Genomic DNA, 27,810 nt, shown 5'->3' with positions numbered 1-27,810 from the left:
AAGCTGCAACTTTCACACATCACAAAATCTGCCCACCAAGGCAGTCGCAGCGCCAATTGTGTCACATGAGAAAGCAGCTTTTCCTTGACAAAAACTGGGCAAGAGTGAGTTTGTGTAGACACAATCTATCCTAATTTTTCAAGCAAAATTGCCCATATCCAATAATGGCACTGTCCTCTGGATTTAATACCACACTGCAATACAAATTTAAGACACTTTCCAAATTAAAAATAGCTATCAAAGGACCATGGGAATTATAGTCTTGTAGCAGGGCACATTATTTCTTACAAAGAATTCTCAGGACCTTCACAAAGCTACAATTTCTAGCGTTGTGGGGGGAAGCCATAACTATGGGCGGTGGCCCAGTGCTCTTGATCAAATTCTCAGCCCAATTGGGGCGGGGTTGCAATAGCTGTGAACGTACTTACCCCTTTCCCATTTCTTTGCTAATGCCCCTTGTGTTTTGCAATGGAAGTAGCAAATACTCCTCTGAATGGTCACCATTTTCCCCTCAAAGTGTTTGTCAGAACAACATTTGCACAGAGGGCTTCTTGGGCCCCCAGCACAGTCCCAAGGAGTGTCCCGATTTGTCGGGGCTGGGCAGAGGGTGGGAACAGCACGCTCTTCGAGCGGCTCCCTCGTTTCTTCTGCATTTTCCATCTTGGCCGGCTTGGAGGAAGGAGCTCGCTCGCTGCTCGGTCCTTCCAAGCCATGTGGCCATCGGAGGGTCTGCAGAGGTTTGTCAGCAGGCTGGGGGAGCAAGCTGGTCCTGTCAGGAGCTGTCACAGCAGCAGCCTCTGGCTGAAAGGGCAGCAAGCCAGGCCATGACAGTTCTGTCGGGGGGGCGGCATTGAAGCAGATAGACAGGCCGGAGGAGTGGCAGTGGCACCACAGCCGGAGCACACAGTGGGGGGCAAAGGGGCAGCAGGCCGAGCCCTGCTGGGAGTCAGTGCAGGAGCAGCCGGGAAGCAGGGTGGCTGGCGAGGAACTGGTGAAGCGGATGGACTGAGGAGGCCCGCTAGCGGAGGGAGCCATCAGGCTGCAGCACTGCCACTATGGTTTGGGGGCACCTGGGGGCTGTTGCTGGGCCTGGGGTCCTGACTAGCTTGGTTGGGTGGTGTGCTGGGCACCTGGGGGCCGCGGCTGGTTGGTTGGACACAGCAGGCCCTCTATACGGGCCCAGGAAAGTTGGTTGGTGCTGGGAACTGGGCGGCAGGGCCTCACGGAGGGCATGGGCGGTAGGCCTCCAGAATGCCCCCCCACACACACATACAGAGCTAATACTAATTGAAAAAAACCCCTTGGGGAGCTGTTGGAGAGCACTGCACTTCTCTCCCACCCTCCATTTTTGGTGAAATTGGCCCTCTTTGACAGACATGCCACTGTGTGTGCACACACACACACACACCGGTTCACTCTGCATATCCCTATTTTTTGCTGGACTGGCCCTTTCTGGCAGGCATTTCTCTCCGTGTACCCCCCATCCAGTATCACTGTGGAGCTCCACCCCCCATTTTGGCTGAGTTGGCCCTCTTTGGTGGACATTTTGCTACATTCTCCTTGCAAGGCCTGGGGAATTGTCTCATTTGCTAAGCAGGGTCTGCCCTGGTTTTGTTTAGTCTCCTTGCAAGGCCTGGGGAATTGTCTCCTTTGCTGAGCAGGGTCTGCCCCGGTGTACATTTTATACCCCCTGCAAGGCCTAAGGGCCCTCGCGTCACCATGCCCCCCAAGAAGGCATAACCGCCTTGTGATTGTTTTTAATGAAAAGTGGTATAGAAATCTAACAATAAATAAATAAAAGAAGGAAAGTAGGGGGGGGTGCCCTGTGAAACAACCCAGGAGACCGCTTCTGCAGTCTTCATGATTGGAGGATGAGGGTGATATGACTTAAATTTGGGCCTTGCTACACAGGATGGAGGCTTTGGAGCGTGTTAAGAAGGCCCCGCCGCAGAAGGATGCGGACCCATTGGGTCCGCCTCCTAAACACAGGAGTAGAACCAGGGGGGCTGCTCAGGCGGAATTATTGAAATCTATGTCTGACGGGTTGGCTTCGCTGGAGAAGGGGGAGGTCATGCTGAGACCGGTTCCTTTGCTACTCAGTGGCCCTGACACCCAGCTACCTGCTGCACCATCACCTACCGAACTTCCCAGCCCACTGCCCGCGGTACCAGTCTCGGCGGAACCTTTACCAGCAGGACAGCTGGCACCCACCAGGACGGGTGAGGATGACTCTGAGCATGCGAGGGAGGGCAACATCCTGGCCACTGCCTCCTTTTGAGGACAGGGGTTTCAACCCTATTGGGTAGGGATGTGCAATTCGATTCAGCTACAAAACGTTTTGTGTCCGAAATGCACACCCCTACTATTGGGCCATGCACATGCAACCATGGGCCAATGCGGTGGGGCCAGGTGCTCCAGGGGGGCCAGCTGCAGTGCCCAGAGTGGCTGAGCATGTCTGGCAGGGGCAGTTTCGTGAATCAGAAGTAAAAAGAAGAAGTAAGGGGAGATGGGTAAAGAACAGGAAGTACCTAAGCGAAAACCAGTAGAGCGTACCTGGATCAATTGGCTGTCTGGGTTCAGCATCTACATGGGTATCATACTGCAGGCACAGCCTGCTAGGGGCCCAGCCTTGGTAAAATACATGGATATTATCCATCAGGCCATCATGGATTTTGTGAGGTCCTCATGGGTTCAATAAGATGAAAATTTTAGGATGCATGCTGCCCTACACCATGCCCTCCCATGGGACACCCTGCTCCAAGAGCTGTGGCTGCTCATTAGGTCCCCCTCGCGCCCTGCTGAAGGTGATAAGGTGGATAGAAGTCACGTGCTATCCAAGGCATCTGCCTGGGAGGACAACAGTAGGGTGTGCTGCTCCAGGTCCCAATATAAGTTCTGCTATGCCTGTGGCTTGTGTGGTGCCAAGCATCCCAGCTCCTCCTGTGGTAGTGCGAGTGGCTCGAACTCATGGTTTAGGGGCTGTTCAGCCAAACAGGAGAGCGGCAATCCCCCCCCTCACCAGCTGTGGGTAAAGGGGCCTAGCCCAATTAAGTTGGAGGCCTTATCCCAGCTCCTGGCGGGTTACCCAGACCACTGGGTGGCTGCATACTTGGTGGAGGGTTTTCACGATGGTTTTAGGATCCCTTCATCCTCTAGGCGGGACGCATCAGCGGGCAGCAATCTACGTTCAATTAGGAGCATGGAGGAGGTAGTGCTATGCAAAATTGGGAAGGAAGTAGTAATGGGAAGGGTAATGGGCCCCTTTGACAGCCCTACTTTTCCTAATCTGCAGGTCTCTCCTTTGCAGGTGGTCCCCAAAAAGATGCCCGGTGAGTTTCGCTTGATTCACCACCTGTCTTACCCTAAGGGGTCATCAGTTAATGATGGGATCCTGTAGCACCTGTGTTCGGTGTGGTATACCTCCTTTGATGAGGCAATTAGGATGGTCAGGGGTTGTGGCCCTGAGGCCCTACTAGCAAAGTGTGACATTGAATCGGATTTCTGCCTCCTACCTGTGCACACTCTAGATTTTGACCTGCTAGGAATCGCGTTTGTGGGTAAGTTTTACTTCGACAGGGCACTCCCTATGGGCTGCTCTGTCTCATGCGCAGCTTTCAAGGCTTTCAGCACCTTTCTGGAATGGGCACTGAGGCGGAGGGGAGGCTTTATGTCCACAGAGCATTATCTAGATTATTTCCTTTATTCCAGGTCGAGGGCTTCTAAAGTCTGTCACCATCTGCTGGACAGTTTCACAAGGCTGTGTAAGGATTTGGACGCACCCCCAGCCAAAGACAAGACCTAAGGGCCCACCACACAACTGTCTTTCCTAGACATTGAGCTAGACATGGTGACCGGGTTCAGTCGCCTCCCGGGGAATAAACTAGAAGTGCTGAGGGGTTACTCAAGTCGTCATCAGAGAGAAAGGCCACCCTTAGGGAACTGCAGGTGGTGATCCGCCACCTTAACTTCGTATGCAGGGTGACTGCTCCCAGGCGGGCCTTTTTGAGGCACCTTTGCAATGCTGTTGACATAGTTCAGCAGCCGCATCATAGGGTGCACATCACAATAGGTATGCGCGCTGACCTGGCAGTGTGGGCTGTATTCTTGAGGGGTTTCAATGGAGTGTTATTCTGGCATGAAGAGCAGATCTTAGATCCGAATTCCAAGTGCACTCCAATGCTGCGGGTGGTCTTGGCTTCAGGGTTTATTTCAGGGGTAAGTGGTGTGCTGCCCAGTAGCCTTTGCAGTGGGTTACGGGGGGTGAGTGACGAGGGAATCTCACCTTCTTGGAGTTATTCTCTATCGTTGTGGATGTTCACCCATGGGCGGAGTTTCATGACTCCATCATTCATTTCTGGTGTGATAATCAGGCGATGGTCCAGGTGGTGAACTCTCAGACCTCCTGTTTACCCAAGGTGATGCGGCTCCCGCGCACCTTTGTTCTAAGGTGCCTGCAGTATAACATCCTATTCCTGGCGCAACATGTGCCTGGGCTACTAAACGATGTTGCTGATGTCCTATCCAAGCAGCCAGGTTCAGGGAGTTAGTCCCAGAAGCCAATTTGGACGTGGAGGTGATGCCGGAGGCTCTGTGGAGGCTTGGAGACTAGAAGCCCGGCAGGCCATTGATGTGTCTCTGGCCCCTAGCATGAAGACTAGCTACTCCTGTAAGGAAGCCACCTTCCATGCATTCTGGCAGGGCAAGGGCTTGCTGGAAAGCTGGCTGATCCCACCCGATCACCTCATATAATACCTGGTACACCTACATGCCTCTGGGCAGGCAGTCTCCACCTTGGCAGGTAATCTGACTGCACTGTCATTCGAGGCATAGGTGACAGAGGTGTGTGACACCACAAGCAACATTAGGGTGAGGCACATGTTGGAGGGCTGGACTAGGGAGGGTCCAAGGATCCGAGATCAGAGGTGACCTATAACTATAGAGCTGTCACAGCCCTTCTCAATAAGCTCCAGCCCCTTTGCAGCTCCCCTTGGGAGGTGATGCTTTATCAGGCAGCTGTCACTACAGCCTCCTTTAGGGCCTTTCAGCTGAGTGAGGTCCTCCCATGTAGCAGTCAGGCCCCGAAGGACCGATGCTTGCAATTTGCGGATTTATCCTTTCAGGGACCTGGCGTGCAGCTGTTCCTGTGCTGGTCTAAGACTGGCCAGAAAGGCAAGGGTCAGCATGTTGAGCTGGCTTCCGCAGGGAGGGACATGCTATGGCTGATGCGGGCGCTGTGGCAGTATGCTGCATTTCAGCCTAGCATGCAGGGGTGCCTTTTTGTACACTCTGATGGCCTGCCCCTGACACAATCCAGTTCTGGGCTGTTCTGCGAAAAGTGCTCCTTGCCCTTGGTGAAATGGCTCACCTGTTTAGCCTGCACTCCTTCCGGATTGGTGCTGCCACCACCGCCCACCAGCTGGGCTTAGACGATGGTGAGATTAAGCACATTGGCCGTTGGAAGTCCAAGGTTTTTCTGCATTATATTTACTAATCACTATGTACTGTTATTTTTTGGCAGGTGCTGGCGGAGCAGTGGCTCACGTGTGTGTGTTAATCTGTGGCCATTCTCTGGTCTTCTGGGCCTACAAGCAAGCCAGCACCTCACCGATCAGCACCCAACTTAGTTTGGGGAGGTGTGCCAATGTGCGATGGCTTGGGATGAGGGGAATGCCGTGGAGCCAGCTGCTTCTGAAGCTGTGGGCAGAGTTAGCTAGCAGGTCACCTCCAGAGGTTATAGTGATTCATTTAGTGATTCCAGCACAGTTCCAAGGAGTGCCTCGATTGGTCGGGGCTGGGCAGAGGGCGGGGACAGCACACTCTTCGAGTGGCTCCCTTGCTTCCTCTGCCTTTTCCATCTTGGCTGGCTTCCCTTCCTCCCTCCCCTAGGTGCAGAACGGTTTTGGCTGATCATCCTTTAGGAGGCTGAGTAGGAATTTTTGCCCCTTGGCATACTGGCCATACTGAGGGGTCTTTTCGCCTACTATGTTCTGCCTTTCCTAGTTTTAGTTAGTTAGATCACAACCGGGCAGGTACAGTGCGGGCTGGGTGGAGGTGTACATGAGTTTAAGATTGGTGAGTACCCTTGGGCAGTTTGAAAAAAGGTGGATTGGTCAATCGGTCCCTAGAAGCTTGGCAGCTCAGGGACTTAGATTTGCCAGGAAACCTGCTTCAGGGCTTCATACACCTTAAAGGCTGCGTGGCTTGGGGTGTGTGAAGCCCTAGGAGTTCAGGACGTACCTAATACAGTTCTCTGCCAGGAAGCCAGTGTGACCAAAGTGGAGACGGGGTTATGGTTAATCATCTTCGCTTATTGGTTAAGGTTGCTCTTTTTCCCAGTTCGATTAGTCCCCCTGATGCTAGCTGATAACTTTAATTTGAAGTGGGAAAGATCTCTCCAATGTAAACTGCATTATTACAGTTTCTCACAGGAATCCCTTACGATTATGTGTTTTGAGCAGGCCAAGTTAGCACTTATTTATTTATATTTATAATTTATTTATTTATTCAATTTTTATACCGCCGTTCCAAAATGGCTCAGGGTGATGGACTCTGATTGATTGATCAAGTGCCTTCAAGTCGGTGTCGACTCTTAGTGACCACATACATAGATTCTCTCCTGGATGATCTGTCTGAAACTTGGCCTTTAAGGTGTCTCAGTCGTGCATTCATTGCTGTCGTAATCGAGTCCATCCACCTTGCTGCTGGTCATCCTCTTCTTCTCTTTCCTTCAACTTTTCCCAGTGTTCTCAGGGAGTTCTCAAGGGAGTTGGGTCTTCACATAATGTGTCCGAAGTATGATAGTTTGAGCCTAGTCATTTGTGCCTTGAGTGAAAATTCTGGATTGATTTGTTTTATGATCCATTAGTTTGTTTTCCTGGCTGTCCATGGTATCCTTAAAAGTCCTCTCCAGCACCAAAGTTCAAAAGCGTCAATGCTTTTTCTGTCTTGCTTCTTCAGTTTCCGCATCCATAGAGTTTCATGGGGAAAACCATGGTCCGAACGATTCTAATCTTTGTAGGTGTAGATATGTCACGGCATCTAAATATCCTTTCCAAGGCCTTCATTGCAACCCTACCAAGTGCTAGTCTGTGGCATATTTCTTGATTGCTGGATCCTTTTCTGTTGATGGTTGATCCTAAAAGGCAGAAGCTATCCACCACTTCAATGTCTTCATTGTCAATTCTGAGGCTGGTTGCTGTACCCGTTGTCATTAGTTTAGTCTTCTTTACATTTAGTCATAGTCCAATAGTGATGGATTAGGAAGGACAATTAGACCAATCTTGCCTTCCAAGAGATGTATTTGTGAGTAACCAACTTTCCATTTCAAGATCACCAAGATATTTAAATCAAATAATGGTCCCAAAATTTAGAAGAGCTTTGACTCCAGTGTGTTTTAATGTGCTTCCTATGGCCATTTTAGAAGGAGATTTTAAGAAAATCCTATATGTAACCCTGCTCTGCGCTTATGGTATAGGTGCCATTGAATCAACAGCTCATGGCCTTCTATACTTTTTTACAACAATATTTGTTTTCATTTTATTACCATCTTTTTAATTAAATTTCCAGGCCACTCAGATTTCCAGGCCATTTACCTTCAATATTTACTGTCCGACCAGAATTATCTAATTCCTTTAAATATTGCGAAATTTTGTTTTATAGTTTGTAAAATTCACCAAGATTAGATAATTTGACTTAGCTTATTGGTTAGTGGTTATTATCTTGTAATCTAATTGTTTTATATAGTTTTGTTAATTTGTTGTAACATTTACTGTGCTTTTCTGGTCGTGGACCATAATAAAGATTGATATGAGATGATATGAATGGGTACCATTCATAAATTTTCATTCATTCAAAAAAACAAAATGCACGTGCCTAGTGGATATTTTTCCAAATACCATATGTAGAGCTTCTGCTAAAAGTATACTAATTATATGAACTATTCCTATATAGGAGCCTGTATATGTATACTAGAATGCTTCGGCAACTTGGTACTCAGGGCACAGCAGCTAGCAGATGGCATTTTTAATTTTGTTTGTTTTTCCTGGGCTGTGTGAATATGCAAGAGATAACTCAGTCACCTGATCAGGAGCATCAAGGACCTAACTATGCATTGCACACACTCCCAACAGAGCCCAGACACCATTGTTTTGTTAAGAAAAGCAGGTTAACAAGTAGGGAATTTGGAATGGAGAAGCAACAAGGAGTGGGGAATTTGGAATGTGGAGTGCCCTGAAACCATACAGTGGGATAATAGCCTGTAGGGGCAATGTGGAACATTACATTGGCATGCCATAAAAGCGTAATGATCCCCCTCACACCATCACTTGTTCATTTCAATTTCCTCCCTCTCAAATATTATTTTTCTCTCTCACACACACAGGTATCAGGGCCATCTGCATGTAACAGAGAGTTCTCCCTTAAGTTATCCTCTAAGGCAGGCCTTGACAAATTTTCTTTGGATCCTTCGGCCAGCCCCAAAAGCCAGATAATGGACACTTGACATGGGAGAGGGCAGGTAAATTGGCTTTTCTTTGTCCCCTTTAAAAGTACCATAACATACTTAGAACAGAAACAGGGCTGCCTGGGACCAATAATGATTTTATTAAATAACTCTACCTCTGAATACCCTAGTCAAAATGCCACAGTTAAGTTTCTAGGTGCCATGGCTCCCTGGAGCTTTCCCACACAAAGCTTCCAGCTCTCAGGGAATATGATGAGAGAAGCCACTTCAAATTACACTCACAGCATGAAGGAAGCAGCCCCTCCCCTCTACTCTTGGGTTTTCTTTTTGTGCAGGTTCACATTGCATGCCTCCGTGTTTTCCTTCTGGCCAATGGATGGGGGGAAGAGAGAGAGAGAAAGAGAGAGAGAGCTCCATGCCTTCAAAACCTCATGTCCTAGACTGGGTGCATTTGTATACACTAACAGATTTCTTCCCTTTTTTCGCCAACACATGTGTGGTGTGCTTTACATCAGTTTGTTAGTAAAACCTCTTTTTTAACCAGCAAAAACCTTAAGCAAGCATACTAATATTGTTCAGAAAGGTCAGCTTGAACATACACAGAGTTTTTGTAACTAGAACTTTCAAAGAGTTGCCTTCCTGAAAACTGGTTTTTCCACTCTTTGCCTCTAGACAAGGCAGTTCTACTTGCATTCCTAATGAGTACTTTCCTCTTATCATGTTAATGATTATGTAAAGACTCTAGTCAGTGCTTCTCCCTGCCATTTGTTGTGGGGTATTCAGAAAAACTCACTTAAAACCAGGATTTTAAAAAACCAGAAATACATAGGGGCAAGCTATAATTCGTAAGACAAAGCCTGATTTATGGGGGGGGTGCTTCCAAAGATCTCGAATTGACTTCAGGGTAAGTCTGGCCGGTGTGTGAACACATGCACTCTCTTCCGGAGGAGATTCACAGTAACAGCCCTGTGTGGAAACCCTCCAGGTGACTAGGATTTGTCAAGCCCTGTCCCAAGGACATGCATAAGAACAGTGAAATTATGGACAACCCTGATAGTTATGTCAAAAATCCATGGTAGATCATCTTATATCTGACTGGACTACTTGGTATAATTCTACAGACTGTCTGCTTATTACTCCCATTATAATCCAATGCAGACCTATGTTGTTCAGGCTCCCTAGACCGAGAGATACCAAAGGGGTGAAGGCTTTTTTGAGGATAATATGTTGCACACAACCTTCTGCAATAATGGAAATTATAGCTGATTCTCCAGTTTCAGTCTTAAACACACTTACTAGGGAGCAAGTCCTATTGAATTCAGCTGGACTTGTTTCTGTGCTTAGAATTGCACCACTGCACATTATATAAAGCTGCTTATCAATAACAGGAAGAAAAATACTGAAGTATGACCACATATAATCCAAAATATTGTAGTCAAAGAATTTTTAACTGATTTAAACTGCAATCTTAATTCTTAGCTGCAATCCTAATCAAAAAATAAAACTATTTATTTTTCCTAAATTAAAGTAGGACTTGGAACATTATTTGAATGTTTGTGTTGAACCTGGAGCATATCAGAATCGTTTTTAAAACATCCAATTATTACTTCAGAATGATTAACATTTATACAATTTCCATACTGTATTGATCTTACATTGTTCATGCCTTTGATCACTGGAAAAGCAGGGTGGAAACACGTACATAAATTAAATAAGTAATATTAGCAAGGCATCAGTACATTCTGAGAGAAGCCATTTTATTGGCCCATGTCACTGCCTGATAGAAATTAAATGCTATTGTTTGCTATGAGCTGCAATTGGCTAAAAATGTAACAATTTAATTACAACCCCCTGGGCTTCAAATAATACACAAATTCAACGTTATAACAGGTTTGACTCACATCATAGCTTAGTACTTCACTGTAGTCATTTATCGCTCCTGGCTAAATGGTTAATTGGCTGTATACATTCCCAAATGACAATTTCTTTTGGCATAAAAGAATTCATGCATGCAAACAATAAATAACACCACACATTTTAAGGCTATTCAATTGGTCCATAGTGAGATTTACCTCCAGAGCTGTGCATATTAATGCTACCTAATGGGTCTCAGCATAGAAATGGAGAATGATTCCTCTTTAAAGCAGTCTGCGTATCAATTTTTTTTTGTATGCAAATCATAAAACGGAATGTCTTTTAGATCCAGCAGGTGCTTTAAACTGCAGCTTAATGAAACTGGGACACTCACAGGTCTGTTTTTGTCTATTAACATCCCCCTTCCCACCCTCTCCAGTAAACAGAAACCACCTGCTCAGGTGATTAACTGCCTTATAGACCTCTAAGGCATACTCATTTATGAGGCAAGTCAAGAAGAAAACTGTTCCTTTGAGAAGCTTACATTTAGTGCAACAATGTTATGTGGCTAAAAGAGCAAGAACTGCAAGCTGGGACATTTATACCAAGTGCCATAATTTTACTTATAAATCATTCAGAAAAACAATATAAGGAAACAACATATGTCTCAGGTCCTGGTAAAAGCAACAGTGTTACCCCATAGTGTTTGCTCCCACATTTTGCTGCACAAACACTGATTCCTCAAGAGCACAAGCCCTGTTCACACTATGTATCTGTGGTAATGAATCCATGGAGAGATCATGCTTGCTGTCCCCACCCCTAACCTCCACACATCATTCCAACTTACATGTGTGCAACTTGTATGTGCAATTGGGGACCCTGCGAAATACAAGTTCCCAGCTTACACAATCATAAGCTCTGTTCGCAGTTTCATATGAACACTCAGAGTCCATGTTGCTTCCCTCCTTCCACACATCCTTACCTATATATTTAGGAGTTATAAAACTTGAGTCTCCAAATGTTGTTGGCCTACAACCCCCAACACCCCCGGCCAAAGGCCATTCTCTTCATCACATTCAATATGCATCCTTTGGTCTTTCAATTTTAAGAGCCATTTGGTCACTTTACACTGTACCTTGCTATACCACTTTGCTCCAAATGCAACCAAAGATAGGCAATCTAGAAAATGTGGAGTTATGTCAATATAGTTTCTCTGTCAATTGAATGAGAGCAGAATGTTATCCGCCTCCAACAGAGTCATTCTGGACTACTAATCAGCCACAATAAGTGTGTTCTTCAAAGCAGAACAGAATGTCTCTTTAAAGGCAAACTTCAGAACCGTTTGCACATAACAGAGCTACTACTGTGGGCACAACATGCTAACTCAGGATCTGATATACACTATAGCTGCCTCATAATCTTTTAAAACAAGGAACACACAAGAATTAATACGAATCAAGAATTCCATAAATAGTACAAGCAACTTACAAGAGGCCCTTCAGAACTAAGTAGGAACACACCAACATATTATATTGTGATAAAAATATGCAAGGTTGCTTTTTTAACTGAATGGCTCTCAGGCAAAATTCTCTGCCATGGGATGTGATGATGGACACTAGCTTGGATGGCTTTCAAAGGGGCTTACACAAATTCATGGAGGACAGGTCTATCAATGGCTACTCGGCCTGATGGCTATAGGCCACCTCCAGCTTCAGAGGCAAGATGCCTCTAAATACCAGTTGCAGGGGGCCAACAGCAGGAGAGAGGACATGCCCTCACCTCTTGCCTGTAGGCTTCTCGGAGGCATCTAGTAGGCCACTCTGTGAAACAGGATGCTGGAGCAGATAGGCTTTGGGCCTGATCCAGCAGGACTGTTCTTGTGTAAAATGGAGGTGGGGAAATGACATCGTCTCAACGAGGTAGAGGTAGGCAGATGAAATTGGCCCCTGCATATCAAAACTCACACCACAGTCAATGTTACTGGAATGCGGTAGCAGTTTACTGCTCTGAGCAGGAAGTTGGACTAGAAGACCTCCGAAGCCTCTTCCAACTCTAAAATCCAAAATTCAATAAAAAATATAAATATGACCCACTAAACAAAGATAGGTACAATAAGAGAAGATTACTGAAAGGAAACTGTCGAACACTATTATTCATCAAAAAAATGCCTGATTAACAAATGACTGCTTTTCAGGGTGGATAAAGGAAAGACAAGTGAGAGAATTGATTTGGAAATGAGGATAAATGCTGTGCTAATGCTGTGCTAATGAGGCTGGAAGTGGCCACTGCATGCCTCCAATAGCCTGACCTCACATACTAACCTCCAAATCTCACCTGGTGACAGTACATATGCTTCTGCCACCACTCTGTTCCTCCTCCTTCCAGTTTTGCAGGATGAAATGGGCAAAGGCAGAAGGCAGTGAACAGCCTGGAGCAGAAGAGAGCAAATCTGAGTCACCCTGCTGCTCCTGCTCCATTCCTACAGAGCAGAAAGAGGAATGGGAGTGGTGGTGGTGATGGTGGCTGCTGTCACCGCCACAGCAAGTCAGGTCAGTGACTGGTGGGGACTTTGCAGTGGGGGCAGCAATCAGTGTGGAGATGGGGGGATAGAGATCAGCAGGGAGCAGGTGGAGATGGGTGTGGTGCTGATGGGCTGTGGTGTTGGAGGAGAGAGACTGTCAAGGAATCAGCGGAGGAGGGATAGCGATCATCGCAGAGATGGAGGAAGGGAGGTTGGAAAGGAACTGAGGGGTGGGTAGATCATTTTCCAGCATGCTCCAAACATCCTGGGGGTGGAGATGGGGGGCGGCGCCTTGGGCCAGGCCTGATGTATGTAATACAATTTAATAAAGATCAGAAAGAATTCCTTGCACACCATTCCTTCAACACTATGTAATGAAACCTCTATAACAGAATTTTGTAAATGTTGTTCCTCTAATTCTGCTCCTTATGACAAGTATCCCATTCAGTTGGATCAGATGAGCATCATAAACATGAATGGATATAATCATCCAAAGTGCACATCTACACTGACTGTGCATGAGGATCTCTGGCTGAATCAGGAAATATATTCTTGAGCGTATCATATTAGGCTTTTCTAGTCTTACTTGCCTGTAACTCTTATTAGAATATTAAATTCTACAAATATTTTCCCCATTAGGACACATTGCAAGATGTACCCATGTTGATCTCTTAAAGGGTTATTGGCAGCTAATAAAAATAAAGCTTGCATGTAATAATGAAATACTGGCTCATAACAGAAATGCTGACAAGCTCTTAACAACAGGAGCTCTGCTAAGCACCATTCTAATAAATTCATCTTAGTGAGCAAGGGTGTCTGCTTAAGCGCAGGTCAACCAAGAATTGCAAAGCAAGCTGAGCAGCTCTGACATCAAAGCTGCTCCCAAGACAATACTCTCATTCAATACAATATATTATTTTATTATTATTATTTTATTATTACATTTATATCCCGCTCTTCCTCCAAGGAGCCCAGAGCAGTGTATTACATACTTGAGTTTCTCTTTCTGTAGTAATATAATCATTATTCTGTAGTAATATAATCATTACTACATCCAGAAAAGCATTGCAGAATTAATTGTTTTAATTTTACATTTGCCAGATACTGAGTGTAACTATAATTTCTCTTTTGGAAAGAAATGTTTATTGGAAGAAGTTGCAGATAAAAAAAGATGAAACACTCTCCTTGCTCGAAAGTGGCTGTTCACAGAGCTTTCCTCTTTCAAGTCCTGTAACTACAGCAAAATTGACAAAGCTGAAATGTGTTAGGAAAAAAAATGTTTCCAATAAAATCTCTTGCTATTAGCAAGATGCAATTTTCTTTTAAAATGTCAAGCAAAATTTTCACCCAATTTATTATTATTAAATCAGTCTTGGCTTCATGATAACACACACATACACATCCCTCCCCCACATCCTTACCAAAGGATATACAAGGAATTCCAGCTATTCTGCTGTGAACCAAAGTATACCACAGGGCACAAGACTGTGGGGAGAGGTGACCAACATATTCCTCTACCAATGGGCAAGTGAAATAACAATTTGCTTTAAGGCAAACAATAACCTATGGCTTAAATTAATTGCTCCTCCCATCTGTGGCATTCTGCATTTGAATGAGATTTTTTTTAAAATAAATTCGAAATGGATACACAGATAATAAGGCTAAGAATAGTTGCAAGCATTCATAGCAGCCAGATATATTACTTGGAGTGTGGGGGATAAGCAGTAATACATATTCACAGGAACACAGGAAGCTGCCATATACTGAGCCAAACCACAGGTCCATCTAGCTCAGTATTGTTTCCACAGACTGGCAGTGGCTTCTCCAAGGTTGCAGGCAAGAATCTCTCTCAGCCCTATCTTGGAGATGCCAGGGAGGGAACTTGGAACCTTCTGCTCTTCCCAGAGCGGCTCCATTTGCTAAGGGAAATCTCTTGCACTGCTCACACATCAAGTCTCCCATTCTTATGCAACCAGAGTAGACCCTGCTTAGCTAAGGGGACAAGTCATGCCTGCTACCACAAGACCAGCTCTCCTCTCCACAACACAGGAACATAGGAAGCTGCCATATTCTAAGTCAGACCATAGGTCCATCTAACTCAGTATTGTCTACGGAGACTGGCAGCGGCTTCTCCAAGGTTGCAGGCAGAAGTCTTTCTCAGCCCTATCTTGGAGATGCCAGGGAGGGAACTTGGAATCTTCTACTCTTCCCAGAGCGGCTCCATCCCCTAAAGAGAATCTCTTGCAGTGCTCACACATGTAGTCTTCCATTCATATGCAACCAGGGCAGACCCTGCTTAGCTAAGGGGATGAGAGCCAGCATAGCATAGTGATTAGAGTGTTGGACTAGGACTGGGAAGACCCAAGTTTGAATCCCCTTTCAACCGCGAAACTCACTTAGTGACTCTGGGCCAGTCATGTATCTCTCAGCCTAACCTAACTCACAGGGTTGTTGTGAGGATAAACATAACCATGTACTCTGTACTGGGCTCCTTGGAGGAAGGGCAGGATATAAATGTAATAAATAAATAAATAAATAAACAAACAAATAAATAAGTCATGCTTGCTACCACAAGACTAGCTCTCCAAGTCTACAAGCAGTAGCTTAGAAAAGCACACAGAAAATTGCAGAGTTCTGGATGACTGCATGTGAGAGGAACGTTCTGCTTTATTGCTATATATTAAGTCCATCCAAATTAAAGAAGAAACCTACAAAAGGAGTAAAATATACCAATCACACTCCCACAAATACAAGACACTAGGCACAAGAGTAAGCATTCCCTTACTCTTGCTTCCAGGGCAAATATTTGCACACTCAAATATATTTGAAGATCCTCCTCGAATATACTTGTTCATTCCACTTATTTGAAATCAGCTTCCCAAAATACAAATACAGTTAATGCATCACAATAGCATCACATCAGAGCCCCTGGTGGCGCAGTGGTAAAACTGCCGCCCTGTAACCAGAAGGTTACAAGTTCGATCCTGACCAGGGGCTCAAGGTTGACTCAGCCTTCCATCCTTCCGAGGTCGGTAAAATGAGTACCCAGAATGTTGGGGGCAATATGCTAAATCATTGTAAACCGCTTAGAGAGCTTCCAGCTATAAAGCGGTATATAAATGTAAGTGCTATTGCTATTGCTATTGCTATAAAACGAGGGAATGGGTTAGGGAGAAGTGAGATTAGGCTGAAAGTCAATTCCTCAGTAATGGTGAGCAGTTTGGGGATGGGGCGGTAATTCAGCAGTAGAGCGTCTGCTTTCCATGCAGAAGGTCCCATCTTCATTCTTTGGCATCTCCAGGTAGGGCTGGAAAAGATTCCTGTCTATAATCCTGGTCAGCTGCTGCAACAGAGTAGACAATGTTGAGCTAGATGGGCAAGTGGTATCTCTCATTGAAGCTATTCCCCCAACCAGGAGAAATCGGGCTAAGGGAGCCTAGCCAGATTTCTCCTGGCCATCTGTTGCCAAGGGAGCCACACGGCTCCCAGCAGCAAACTACCAAAAGTACCCCTCCCCTTAAACAAGGTTAGCGGAGCAAGTGCTCCTCCCCCCCCCGTTTGGTTGATTGTGTGTTGCCGTGGCGCAGCTCTGCGCCGCAGCAACACACAAGGAGACCCCTGCCAGGAGGCTAAAACAAGACTCCTGGCCCCATGGGTCTCTCCAGAATGACCCATGCACTCACGCAGGGCATCCTGGAACTTCTGGGGGCCGCCTGGCCCTTGATCCCCACTGCCCCTGCCGGCTCCGTGACGGAGCTGGCAATCGTGTGGGCAGCCAATCTGGTCGCCCAGGGATGGCTCCCTGCCCATGTGCGGGGAGAGTGGGCTAAGCCCACTCTCCCTACACTAACCCTGACAGCGCTTCACACCAGTTGTGTGAAGCGCCTCATTATAAGGCAGCTACCTACTTTCCTAATCATCATCATGTGGCATCTTCTGTTTTATTTTTCCAATTTCCCCCCTCACACTGCTCAGGCAAGTTCTTCATCTTTTGGCCCCATCCAGGACTCCATTTATGCCAGACCTTGACCTAGGAATCTGTTTTCTATATCAGGGCTGAACCCAGAGTACCCAGTTTCTCCTTTCCCTTCAAAAAAGTAGTCCATACCAAGTTCTTCCTCACCTTTTCAGTCTCAATGGCCAAGTATTTCACAGAATAAACAAAGATGAACTTCTGAGTGGCTGAGTAAGACCTAAAATGGCGGCACTTTCTTTGTGCACCAAGAAGAGAAAGCCACTCTGTTTGAGATGGGGGAATCTGGGAAAGCAGCATGTTAAAAAATCATCGCCTTTTCGAGGTGAGATTTAAACAGCACAGACTCAGGACATGCAGTGTGGGAAATGGCAGCTCCCGCCTCTCCTGTCTCTCTGACGCTTTTTAAAGCTTTGTTTTAATAGGGACCTAGACAAACTTATGGAGGAAAATTCCAGCCATGGAGTCTTGATGATATCTCCTGGTTCAGAACCAGGATGCCTCTGAATGTCAGTTGATGGGAAGCAAAGGCAGGAAAGGGCGTATGCCTTCATCTCCTGGTTGCCGGCTTCCCAGAAGCAACTGGTTGGTCACTGTGAAAAACAGAATGTTGGACTAGATAAGCCTGGGGCCTGATCCAGCAAAGCTCTTTTTATGTTCTTATGATGCATGTGCTCTGCTGTTCATGTGCTCTCACTAAGTGCTGGCGATGACATGCTGCAGAATAATGCAGCTCTGCTGCTCATGGTGGAGAGGATTTTTGTTTATCTCCCCTGCCCTTCCTGCAACCCAAAAGTAGGTCCCTGAGGACTGCGTAATCATTAGGACCTACTTTCAGGTTGCAGGAAGTGCTTCCAGGAGCACAGGAAATTCACAAAAATCTCCCCCTCCACAGGCATGTCCAAAATACAGTAGCAGTACCAATACAACACTGGAAGCACAGGTGCTTCCTAGTCATGATGTCAGCCAATATAAATAACCATTAACTTAAAATTTTAATTTTTACAGTATGGGCCAGTTACCTGTTATACATTTCCTCTTAAAATGTGTACTGCATTATGACCTTGTACAGGAAAATAATTATTGAAATATCTACCAATTTTCCCATGTAAGAACTGCAACAGATTATATCCCAGCTGTTAAACCAGTTATGCCAATCACATTCTTCTGATGTGGTGCCATGAGGCACAGGAGAAGGGCCAACAACAAACCTTTGTAAAAACAACAACTTTAAACCTCAAAAGAAGTATAAAACTAGGGGAAACAAAGTTAGACAAGGTATTTGCAAACATACTTACAGTGTGTATGTTTCATTCTAAAATACATCACAGGGTTTTTTGAAGGATTTAAAAAATGTGTATAGTAACCAGCCTTGGGCTTATAGGATATGAATCTAAATAAATACAAATACATACATAAAATGCATTTGTTCACCCAGGCTTTTAATTAGATACTGTTTTAATTGTGTTTTAATAGTTTTAACTTTTTAATGTTAATTGTTGAAATGTTTTAATCTTTTATTGGCTGTTTTTAATGTTTGTAAACTGCCCAGAGAACTTGTGTTTGGGGCGGTATAGAGATGAAATAAATGAATGAATGAATACAGGAGGCTATAAAGATAGCTGGACCCTAAAAGGAGCTACTATACATTCTGCTACCTGTACACATGTACCTCTATACTCAGCAGATATCATCAGTAATACCCAATTCTATGCATGAACACAACACTTTCTCCCCACTCTGAATCATGCACACATAAACAAACATACATACAATATCTTGCTGCACAGATATTTTCAGATAGCCATTCCAATATTATATAGAGCATTACTGTGCTAGGCAGGTTTGATCATGCCCACAACAGAATTTTTACAGTTGCTTTGATTTTTCAGAATGACTGAAGGGAAAATCTCTAGGATTTTGTAATTGAAAGAAAATGTCTTTGAAACGTGTGGTGCCACTATCAGAGTAGTCCACTTCAAAAGTGATAATGCTGTAACCTATTTAGTTGACAGTGGTTGCTGTTAAAATCCAGGCTTGTAAATAGCAATTTGGCTGGTTCTCTGTGTAGAGAGTAAATATAGCTTCCAGGAGACCAACCAGGAAAGCTTTTATAAACTGGAAAAGACATGTTCCAAATTATTCACATAAATATGTGAACATGTGGGCTAGTAAACATATTTGTGAGCTAATAAAGTTTGTTGACTTATTTGCAAGATTGTATTAATTACTTCAGCATCCTCATATCGATCCTACAAAATAGTTAATTGCTGTTCCCTTGCAATAAAATGGGGAACAGAGGTTGGGAAGGGTTAGAACCCAGGTCTCCCAGATCCAGATTCAACACCAGACCACACATGTTCTCAGTCTATTTAATTCAATTCCTTTGAAAACTCACAGTAAACTCCAACCATGCCAACAGCTTAAACTGGAAAACAGGATACACACTGCATGGCATGCAAGAGCAGATTTTGTTTAGCAAATGCTTAATGTCATTGTCATGGTTTCGGATACACAGCTTGCCATGGCATTAATAGCTCTATCATAAGAATATGCCTACTTCCAGCTTATGGAACTTGTATGGAATTTCAAATTGGAGCAGAACTGTTGCACTGGTACAATAGTGTCAACAGGAAAGCAAATAGGTAGTGATTTCTAATGCTAGTTGAGAGTTTTACCTACCATCTAAGCAATTTCATAACATTTGGGATTAACTCATTTGGGATTAGCTTTTTACCCGATTTCATAACTGACAGTCACATAGCTTTTTACCTGACTTCACAACTGACAGTCACAATGCAAGCAGCTGACAACTGCCAAGAGATGGCACCAATGGATGCCAAAGGTTTGATAGCATCAGGCTATGATTAGGATAAGAATGTTAGAATAGACTGGTCTGGATTGAAGCAGAACAGGAATCTTCCTGGATAAGAACCAAGGGAGGGGTTTATACAACATTCACAGAAGGAATTTACTTTGGCAGGGCACAGGATACTACTTTAGCTCCTGAAGCTCAAACTACTCTTTCGTAAGATCAGGCCGCCATATTAAACAATCGAAAATGCATTGCTGAAGCCATGCCAACTAAACAGATTAGAAAATCAAGCTCAATGTTCCTACCTTGTTATTCATCCAGCAGCATAGTATATCAATAGCACCACCAGCCCTCCAGAATTGGCCTAGAGTCTCCATGAGGAGGCATCAATCTATACATGACTACTGAAAGCAATCCTGGAGGTTTTAATAGCTTGACATTGTGAAAAATATCGGGGGCGGGGGGGGAATCTCCAAGGAATAGCTTCAGTCAGAGAAAGCAGCCCTATACATCAATGGTAGACTGAATTGAGAGAAGCGAGGGTGGGGGAAAGAGTGCACTGTGACTACACATGCTAAAAAAGCGCTACCTGAGGGAAGTCTTAACTGCGAGACAGAGATCAGCTCAATGCACAAAGGAATAATAGTGAAGGCTTATATCCGTTAAAATAGGAGATAATTTTGACATTTTTGCTGAATATTTTCTGCTGCCTGTTTTAATTTTATGATAGGATATTGTGTACTGTGATTTGAGGGATTCAGATGCTTCTTCTCAAATTCACCATTTGCTTACAACCAACCTGGGAGTTAACACCATCAGGAAACTGAAGAACAAGATCTGTACAAGCAGCTTGAGCTGTGGGAAGTGGAACTTAAAGAGTCATAGGTGTTCAGACTCACCTCATAACTCAAGTTGCATCTGATTGCAATTGCAATGCTGTGAAAAGACTTCCATCTGTTTAGTTTACTTCGTATGTAATTAATCATTTTAACGTGTTGTAAAGTAACTGTACTGAGGTCAGATTCTGAAGAAATGTTGCCGCAAATCCCTCGTTTTAGCTCTGATCATTATAATTCTACAATTACACCAGGAAAATGCATTCACTAGCTGGGGTGATGGTTTGGTTCCTCAAAAAGACTAACAATTCATTTATCATTATTCACCCAATAAAATGGCACTTATTTATTGATCGAGGTGATCTAGTTGACATAGTATACTTGGACTTCCAAAAAGCTTTTGACAAAGTTCCCCACCAAAGGCTCTTGTGTAAACGTAGCAGTCATGGGATAAGGGGACAGGTTCATGTGTGGAGCAGTACCTGGTTGAAGGACAGGACACAGAGGATAAGAATAAATGGAAAGTTTACAAAATGGAGGGTGGCGTGGTCCGGCCGGGCGGAGGTCGGCGGGTGCGGCTGCCGCACGCGCACACAGAGTGTCCCCCTGACGGCGGGGAGGCTGCCCTCTCCACCGATGCTTCGCTCTCCCGGGAGGCGGAGGGGGCGGGTGCCCGTCTCCCCTCGCCGGGGTTCCCGTTAATGATCCTTCCGCAGGTTCACCTACGAAAACCTTGTTACGACTTTTACTTCCTCTAGATAGTCAAGTTCGATAGTCAAGTAAGAAATGGGGTCCCCCAAGAGTTGGTTCTGTGGTAGCAAAAATGATTTGTCCTCTTAGCTAAGCAGAGTCCACCCTGGTTGCATTTGAAAGGGAGACTAGAAGAGCGAGCACTGTAAAATCTTCCTCTTAGGGGGTAGGGCCGCTCTGGGAAGACCAGAAGGTTTCAAGTTGCTTTTCCCTGGCTTCTCCAAGATAGGGTTGAGAGAGATTCCTGCCTTCAACCTTGGAGAAGCTGCTGCCAGTCTGTGAAGACAATACTGAGCTAGATAGACCAATGGTCTGACTCAGTATATGGCAGCTTCCTGTGTTCCTATGCAAGGATCTGTACTGGGACCAGTACTTTTTAACTTGTTCATAAATGATCTAGAAGTTAGGGTATGTAGCAAAGTGGCCAAATTTGCAGATGACATTAAAATGTTTAGGGTAATGAAATCCAAAAAAGATTGTGAGGTGCTTCAAAAGGATCTCTCAAAACTGGGGGAGTGAGCGACAAAAAGGCAAATGTGGTTCAATGTAAACACATATAAAGTGATGCCTATTGGGGCAAAAAAAACAAAATTCACATATACATTGATGGGATCTGAGCTGTCATTGACTGACCAGGAGAGCGATCCTGGGGTCACAGTGGACAGCTTGTTGAAAGTGTTGACTCAGTGCATGGCAGCTGTGAAAAAGTCAAATTCCATGCTAGGGATCATTTTTTTAGATTGTGAGCCCTCTGGGGACAGGGATCCATCTTATTAATTTATTATTTCTCCATGTAAACTGCCTTGAACCATTTTTGGAAGGGCAGTATAGAAAAATGAATGAATGAATGAATGAATGAATGAATGAATAAGAAAGGGGACTGAAAATAAAAATGCTAATTTTATAACGCCCTTATACAAATCTATGGTGTGGCCACATTTGGAATACTGCATGCAGTTCTGGTCACCATATCTTAAGGAGGACATTGCATGACTGGAAAAGTTGCAGAAGAGGGCAACCAAGATGATCAGGGGCCTGGAGCGCCTTCCTTATGAGGCCAGGCTACAGCATCTGGAGCTTTTTAGTTTGGAAAAGAGGCGACCACGGGGAGACATGATAGAGGTATATAAAATTATGCATGTAGAGGGAGTGAACAGAAATAAATTCTCCCTCTCTCACAACACTAAAACTGGGGATAATGGTGACTGGGGATAATGATGCAGATGACCTTTTTCAGCCCGGCCAGCATGCAAGCCACGAGCCCACACGACCAGCACTGCCGGGAGCAATGTGGTTGACTCTTTGTGCTGCTCCCAGCTTCACTGGTAAACAGAGGCTGGGACTCATTGTCCCAGCCTCTGTGAATCTCAGTGAATCCTGCGCTGGGCGTAGTGTACTGGAAGATTCTCGCAGGGGACGACACCCTAGGCACCTGTCTCTGTGTCAGCGTGAACTGCAAGCAGCTCGTGCTGACAGATGATCCCAGAACCAGAGTCAAGGGTGCATCTGAGCCCTAAGAGCTGGGCTGAGGTGCTGGGTTTAGTGCAGCAGCACCACTAGGATCTGCATGGATCCCAGAGGTTTTCACAGGCAACCAAGCCCAGGCTTGCCTGCTTAAGCCTGGGCTTGCCGGTTTGTGAGAACAGCCTCAGTATCTTCAAATACCATTTCAGACATTAAACCATGTCTTCCTGCAAGAAAGATAGAAGTTGCCAATGAGGCGTGACTTAATTAAATATACTAGCTGATGCATTGTGTATCATTAACTCCTCTTGTTTGCCCTCCTGGAATTATTTTCTGCAGTCAGATCTCATCTACACAATGTCATGATTCATACTGCAAAGAAGCTTTTTCACAACTGGATTCTTCACATATAAAAACTGCCCTAACATTAGAAATATTTTTTTGATGGAAAGGAGAGATACCACAGCTTCTAAAAGGTAGAATAAGAAAATAACAACAAAATAACAAAGTGAGTCTAGCAGATATTATAAGAGTGACATAGGGAACTCTATATAAACAATTCATATAGGTCTGTACAGTGCCACCTAATGGCTCAGTGGGGAAATAACTTGACTTAGCAACCCAGAAGTTGCCGGTTCGAATCCCCACTGGTATGTTTCCCAGACTAAGAGAAACACCTATATCAGGCAGCAGTGATACAAGAAGATGCTGAAAGGCATCATTTCAAACTGCACGGGAGGAGGCAATGGTAAACCCCTCTTGTATTCTACCAAAGACAACCACAGGGCTCTGTGGTCGCCAGGAGTCGACACTGACTCAATGGCACACTTTACTTTTATCGGTCTGTACAATGTTTTAAACCATATTTATCTTATACAAAAAGGGGGTGGGGTGGGACACATACAATATACATAACAATCATGCTAAAACTACCTCTACATGAAGTAAAAATAGAAAAAAAATGACCAGAGCAGAATAGAGGCTGATGTCCAAACCTATGCTGCATGCAGCAAAAAAACATTTTGCACAACAGAAGATGGGCAATTTTAGCCCATTTCCCTTTCCCTCTGCTGCCCACAGTGCCTACTGAAAACATATCCCTAAGGAAGTTTGGACAGTTAAATAGCTGACCAATACAGATGAGACCTATCTTTCTAATAAACTATCTCTAAATACTGTACACTGCCAACAAAACCAGTTATGAAGATAGAAAGCTAGCATGGGAAGGGGGACCCAGTGTATTGCACAGAGTATCCCATGTATGACTATTTGCTCCGTGGGCAGAGGTCATGGGTGTGTGCTCGGTGCAAGGAGCTCCTGGCTCTCAGGTAAAAAGTGTGTTCCCTCAAGACCAAGGTGTCGGATCTGGAGAAGCACACAGAGGCATGTGGAAGAGACATTCAGGGACATGGTAGAGGCATCCCACTCCAAGGCTGATAGCTCATAGGAACATAGGAAGCTGCCATACACTGAGTCAGACCATTGGTCTATCTAGCTCAGAATTGTCTTCACAGACTGGCAGTGGCTTCTCCAAGGTTGCAGGCAGGAATCTCTCTCAGCCCTATCTTGGAGATGCCAGGGAGGGAACTTGGAACCTTCTGCTCTTCCCAGAGCGGCTCCATTTGCTAAGGGAAATCTCTTGCACTGCTCACACATCAAGTCTCCCATTCATATGCAACCAAGGCAGACCCTGCTTAAGTAAGGGGACAAGTCATGCCTGCTACCACAAGACCAGATCGCCTCTCCACAATACAGGAACATAGGAAGCTGCCATATACTAAGTCAGACCATAGGTCCATCTAACTCAGTATTTTCTACAGAGACTGGCAGCGGCTTCTCCAAGGTTGCAGGCAGGAGTCTTTCTCAGCCCTATCTTGGAGATGCCAGGGACGGAACATGGAATCTTCTACTCTTCCCAGAGAGGCTCCATCCCCTAAAGGGAATCTCTTGCAGTGCTCACACATGTAGTCTTCCATTCATATGCAACCAGGGCAGACCCTGCTTAGCTAAGGGGATGGGAGCCAGCATAGCATAGTGATTAGAGTGTTGGACTAGGACTGGGAAGACCCGAGTTTGAATACCCTTCCAACCACGAAACTCACTTGATGACTCTGGGCCAGTCATGTATCTCTCAGCCTCCTTAAGATATGTCCTGCTTAATATATGGTGACCAGAACTGCATGCAGTATTCCAAATGTGGCCACACCATAGATTTGTATAAGGGCATTATAAAATTAGCATTTTTATTTTCAATCCCCTTTCTTATTCATTCATTCATTCATTCATTTTTCTATACTACCCTTCCAAAAATGGCTCAGGGTGTTTTACATGGAGAAATAATAAATTAATAAGATGGATCCCTGTCCCCAAAGGGCTCACAATCTAAAAAAAATGATCCCTTGCATGGAATTTGACTTTTTCATGGCTGCCGTGCACTGAGTCAACACTTTCAACAAGCTGTCCACTGTGACCCCAGGATCGCTCTCCTGGTCAGTCAATGACAGCTCAGATCCCATCAATGTATATGTGAATTTTGGTTTTTTTGCCCCAATAGGCATCACTTTATATGTGTTTACATTGAACCACATTTGCCTTTTTGTCGCCCACTCCCCCAGTTTTGAGAGATCCTTTTGAAGCACCTCACAATCTTTTTTGGATTTCATTACCCAAAACATTTTAATGTCATCTGCAAATTTGGCCACTTTGCTGCATACCCTAACTTCTAGATCATTTATGAACAAGTTAAAGAGTACTTGTCCCAGTACAGATCCTTGCATAGGAACACAGGAAGCTGCCATATATTGAGTCAGACCATTGGTCTATCTAGCTCAGTATTGTCTTCACAGACTGGCAGCAACTTCTCCAAGGTTGCAGGCAGGAATTTCTCTCAGCCCTATCTTGGAGAAACCAGGGAGGGAACTTGAAACCTTCTGGTTTTCCCAGAGCGGCCCCACCCTCAAGAGGAAGATTTTACAGTGCTCACACTTCTAGTCTCCCATTCATATGCAACCAGGGTGGACATTCATCATTCTTGCTACCACAAGACCAGCTCTCCTCAAGACTTATGCATTGCCTCAGGATATGTTTCTGAGTACAAATACCCCTGGCCAAGCCACATCGTATAAGATTTGGAATCAGACTCCACATGGATCTTTGCCCTGCTGGATCTCAAGGGTTCAAGTGGTAGCTCTTTGCTCCTCACCCTTTCTTCCTCCAGATTTTCTGCTGCTTTCCCCCTGGAAGCAGATCTACCTGTGCACCTCAACTTGCAAGTGTATCTAACACACCAATGGATCAGCACTGGTCATATTAACTTCCCATCCCTTTTAATTGTCCTTGCTCCCCTCTCTCTCTTCCTCAAGTCTGCATCTTGGTCCTTTCTCAAGCAAAGCCTTAAGCTAATTCACTGACAATTCGGACCTTAAGCTAAAACGCGAGACTCTAGTTGATACCATTAGCTAAGATTTTATTGCCTCCTCACCTTGCCTAATCAATCTTTTTCTTTTCCTGTACTCAGATAATCCTCAAGTCAATCTAATTGTACCATATTTATTTGATTGATTGATTGATTGATTGATTGATTGATTGATTTCTATACTGCCCTTCCCAAATGTCTCAGGGTGGTTTACATTAAAACAAAACTAAAATCAATTAACAGTTATAATTGAAAACTATAAAAACAACATAAAACCATTATTAAAGCAATAAAAACAGTTTTTAAAACCCTGGAAAACCAGGCCAAACCCTTTTGGTTTAAAAACAGTTTAAAAACCCTGGAAGGCCAGACCAAACAGGTAGGTCTTAAGGGCTCTCCTGAAAGCCAATAATGAACTCAGATTATGGATTTCTGCTGGGAGTGCATTCCACAGCCCAGGAGCAGCTACAGAGAAGGCTCGCCTCTGAGTCACCACCAGACGTGTTGCTGGAAACTGAAGATGGACCTCCTCAGATGACCTTAACATGCAATGGGGATCGTGCACAAGAAGGCGCTCACTAAAGTAACTCGGACCTAACCCGTTCAGGGCTTTAAAGGTAATAACCAGCACTTTGTATTTTGCCCAGAAACATCAGCAGCCAGTGCAATTGTTTCAAAACAGACATAGTATGGTCTCTCCGGGTTGTCCCAGAAACCAATCTGACTGCCACATTTTGAACTAACTGAAGTTTCTGAACTACATACAAAGGCAGCCCCACATAGAGCACATTGCGCATTCATATGTTCAACACAGATTAGAGCTCCCCGTCCCCATGACAAATCACATTTGAAATTAAGATGACATTTAAAATCAGTTTTTGCTTTGGCACAAGAGTCTGTTGTTCACAGAAAGAAAGGTCAAAAATTGCACTGGCGTATGTCCAAGCCCTTGGGGGAACCCAACATTATTTTTTGGATTCTGTGTATGCTTTCCCCCTCTCCAGTTCCTTTTTCAGAAGCAGGACCTAAAAGCACCCAAATAGTTTTCTAGATTCTCTTTTTTTAGAACTTTTTTTTCCGGGGGGGGGGAATATGCAAAAGTAGTTTATAGGCAATTGCTGCTGCTGCATACACCGTTTTCTCAGTTTTCCCTTAAAATTGTTCCTGTGTTGTAGTGACAGTCAGGCTGGAAGGAGGACTAGGCTTCGATTAGAGTAACTGCTTGGCGGGTGGGCTTCTCCAAATAAGGAAGAAAGCCCAGCAGAATCAAATCCCTGTGTCCCAATCCAGAGTGAGGGGTAGGGTTTACTGGACAACAGCCTATAGAGGAGTAGGCAAGGAGTTTGTAGGAGTTCAGTTCTTTTACGAAGGCCTCGGTGAAGTCTGACAAGAAATTACTGTAGGAAAGAGACAGACTAACAGCTTTGGGCTGGAAATCAACTGGAAGTTCATTACCTGGAAGTAAGTAGGAAAGGTAAGGAGCAGTTTAGCTAGAAGCATCAGGGAATTTACTTTTAGCCTACTTTCCAGTAGGCTTATGAGATCATCCAGCAGAGAGAGGGAGGGAGGGAGGGTGTCCCATCAACTTCACAATGCCTGGACCAATATGAACCAAATCAGGTACAGCTGTAAGAACACAAAGTGACACCTCAATGGCATAGTTTGTGATGATGTCATCTCCCCCATTAAAGATGGCAGACATGTAAACATATGAGGTGCAA

General features: G+C 44.7%; 2 protein-coding genes across 10 annotated transcripts in view; one reads left to right on the top strand and one right to left on the bottom strand.

Moving 5' to 3' along the window:
• PTPRN2 (protein tyrosine phosphatase receptor type N2) overlaps positions 1 to 27,810 on the bottom strand; it is a 914,460-nt gene that overhangs the window by 812,461 nt on the left and 74,189 nt on the right. The gene's annotated exons all lie outside the window — the stretch shown is intronic.
• On the top strand, positions 618 to 20,704 carry LOC128330471 (uncharacterized). Of its 5 annotated transcripts, XM_053263444.1 has the most exons (5): positions 618 to 737; positions 2,101 to 2,219; positions 3,308 to 3,329; positions 3,709 to 3,761; positions 5,519 to 7,863. In XM_053263444.1, the coding sequence occupies exons 1-5, from the start codon at positions 712 to 714 to the stop codon at positions 5,884 to 5,886; spliced, it is 588 nt and encodes a 195-aa protein (XP_053119419.1). In that variant the 5' UTR covers positions 618 to 711; the 3' UTR covers positions 5,887 to 7,863. The 5 variants fall into 5 exon arrangements, 4 of the variants coding, with proteins under 4 accessions (XP_053119419.1, XP_053119418.1, XP_053119417.1 ...); XR_008310112.1 differs by lacking the exons at positions 618 to 737; positions 3,709 to 3,761; positions 5,519 to 7,863 and adding exons at positions 12,701 to 12,864; positions 20,355 to 20,704 and having other exon boundaries at positions 747 to 2,219; XM_053263443.1 differs by lacking the exon at positions 618 to 737 and having other exon boundaries at positions 747 to 2,219.

The sequence above is a fragment of the Hemicordylus capensis genome, chromosome 6, assembly GCF_027244095.1.
Source record: "Hemicordylus capensis ecotype Gifberg chromosome 6, rHemCap1.1.pri, whole genome shotgun sequence".
Classification (NCBI taxonomy): Eukaryota; Metazoa; Chordata; class Lepidosauria; order Squamata; family Cordylidae; genus Hemicordylus; species Hemicordylus capensis.
The sequence above is the reverse complement of the archived record's forward strand: the minus strand, read 5'-3'. Positions and strand labels throughout refer to the sequence as shown.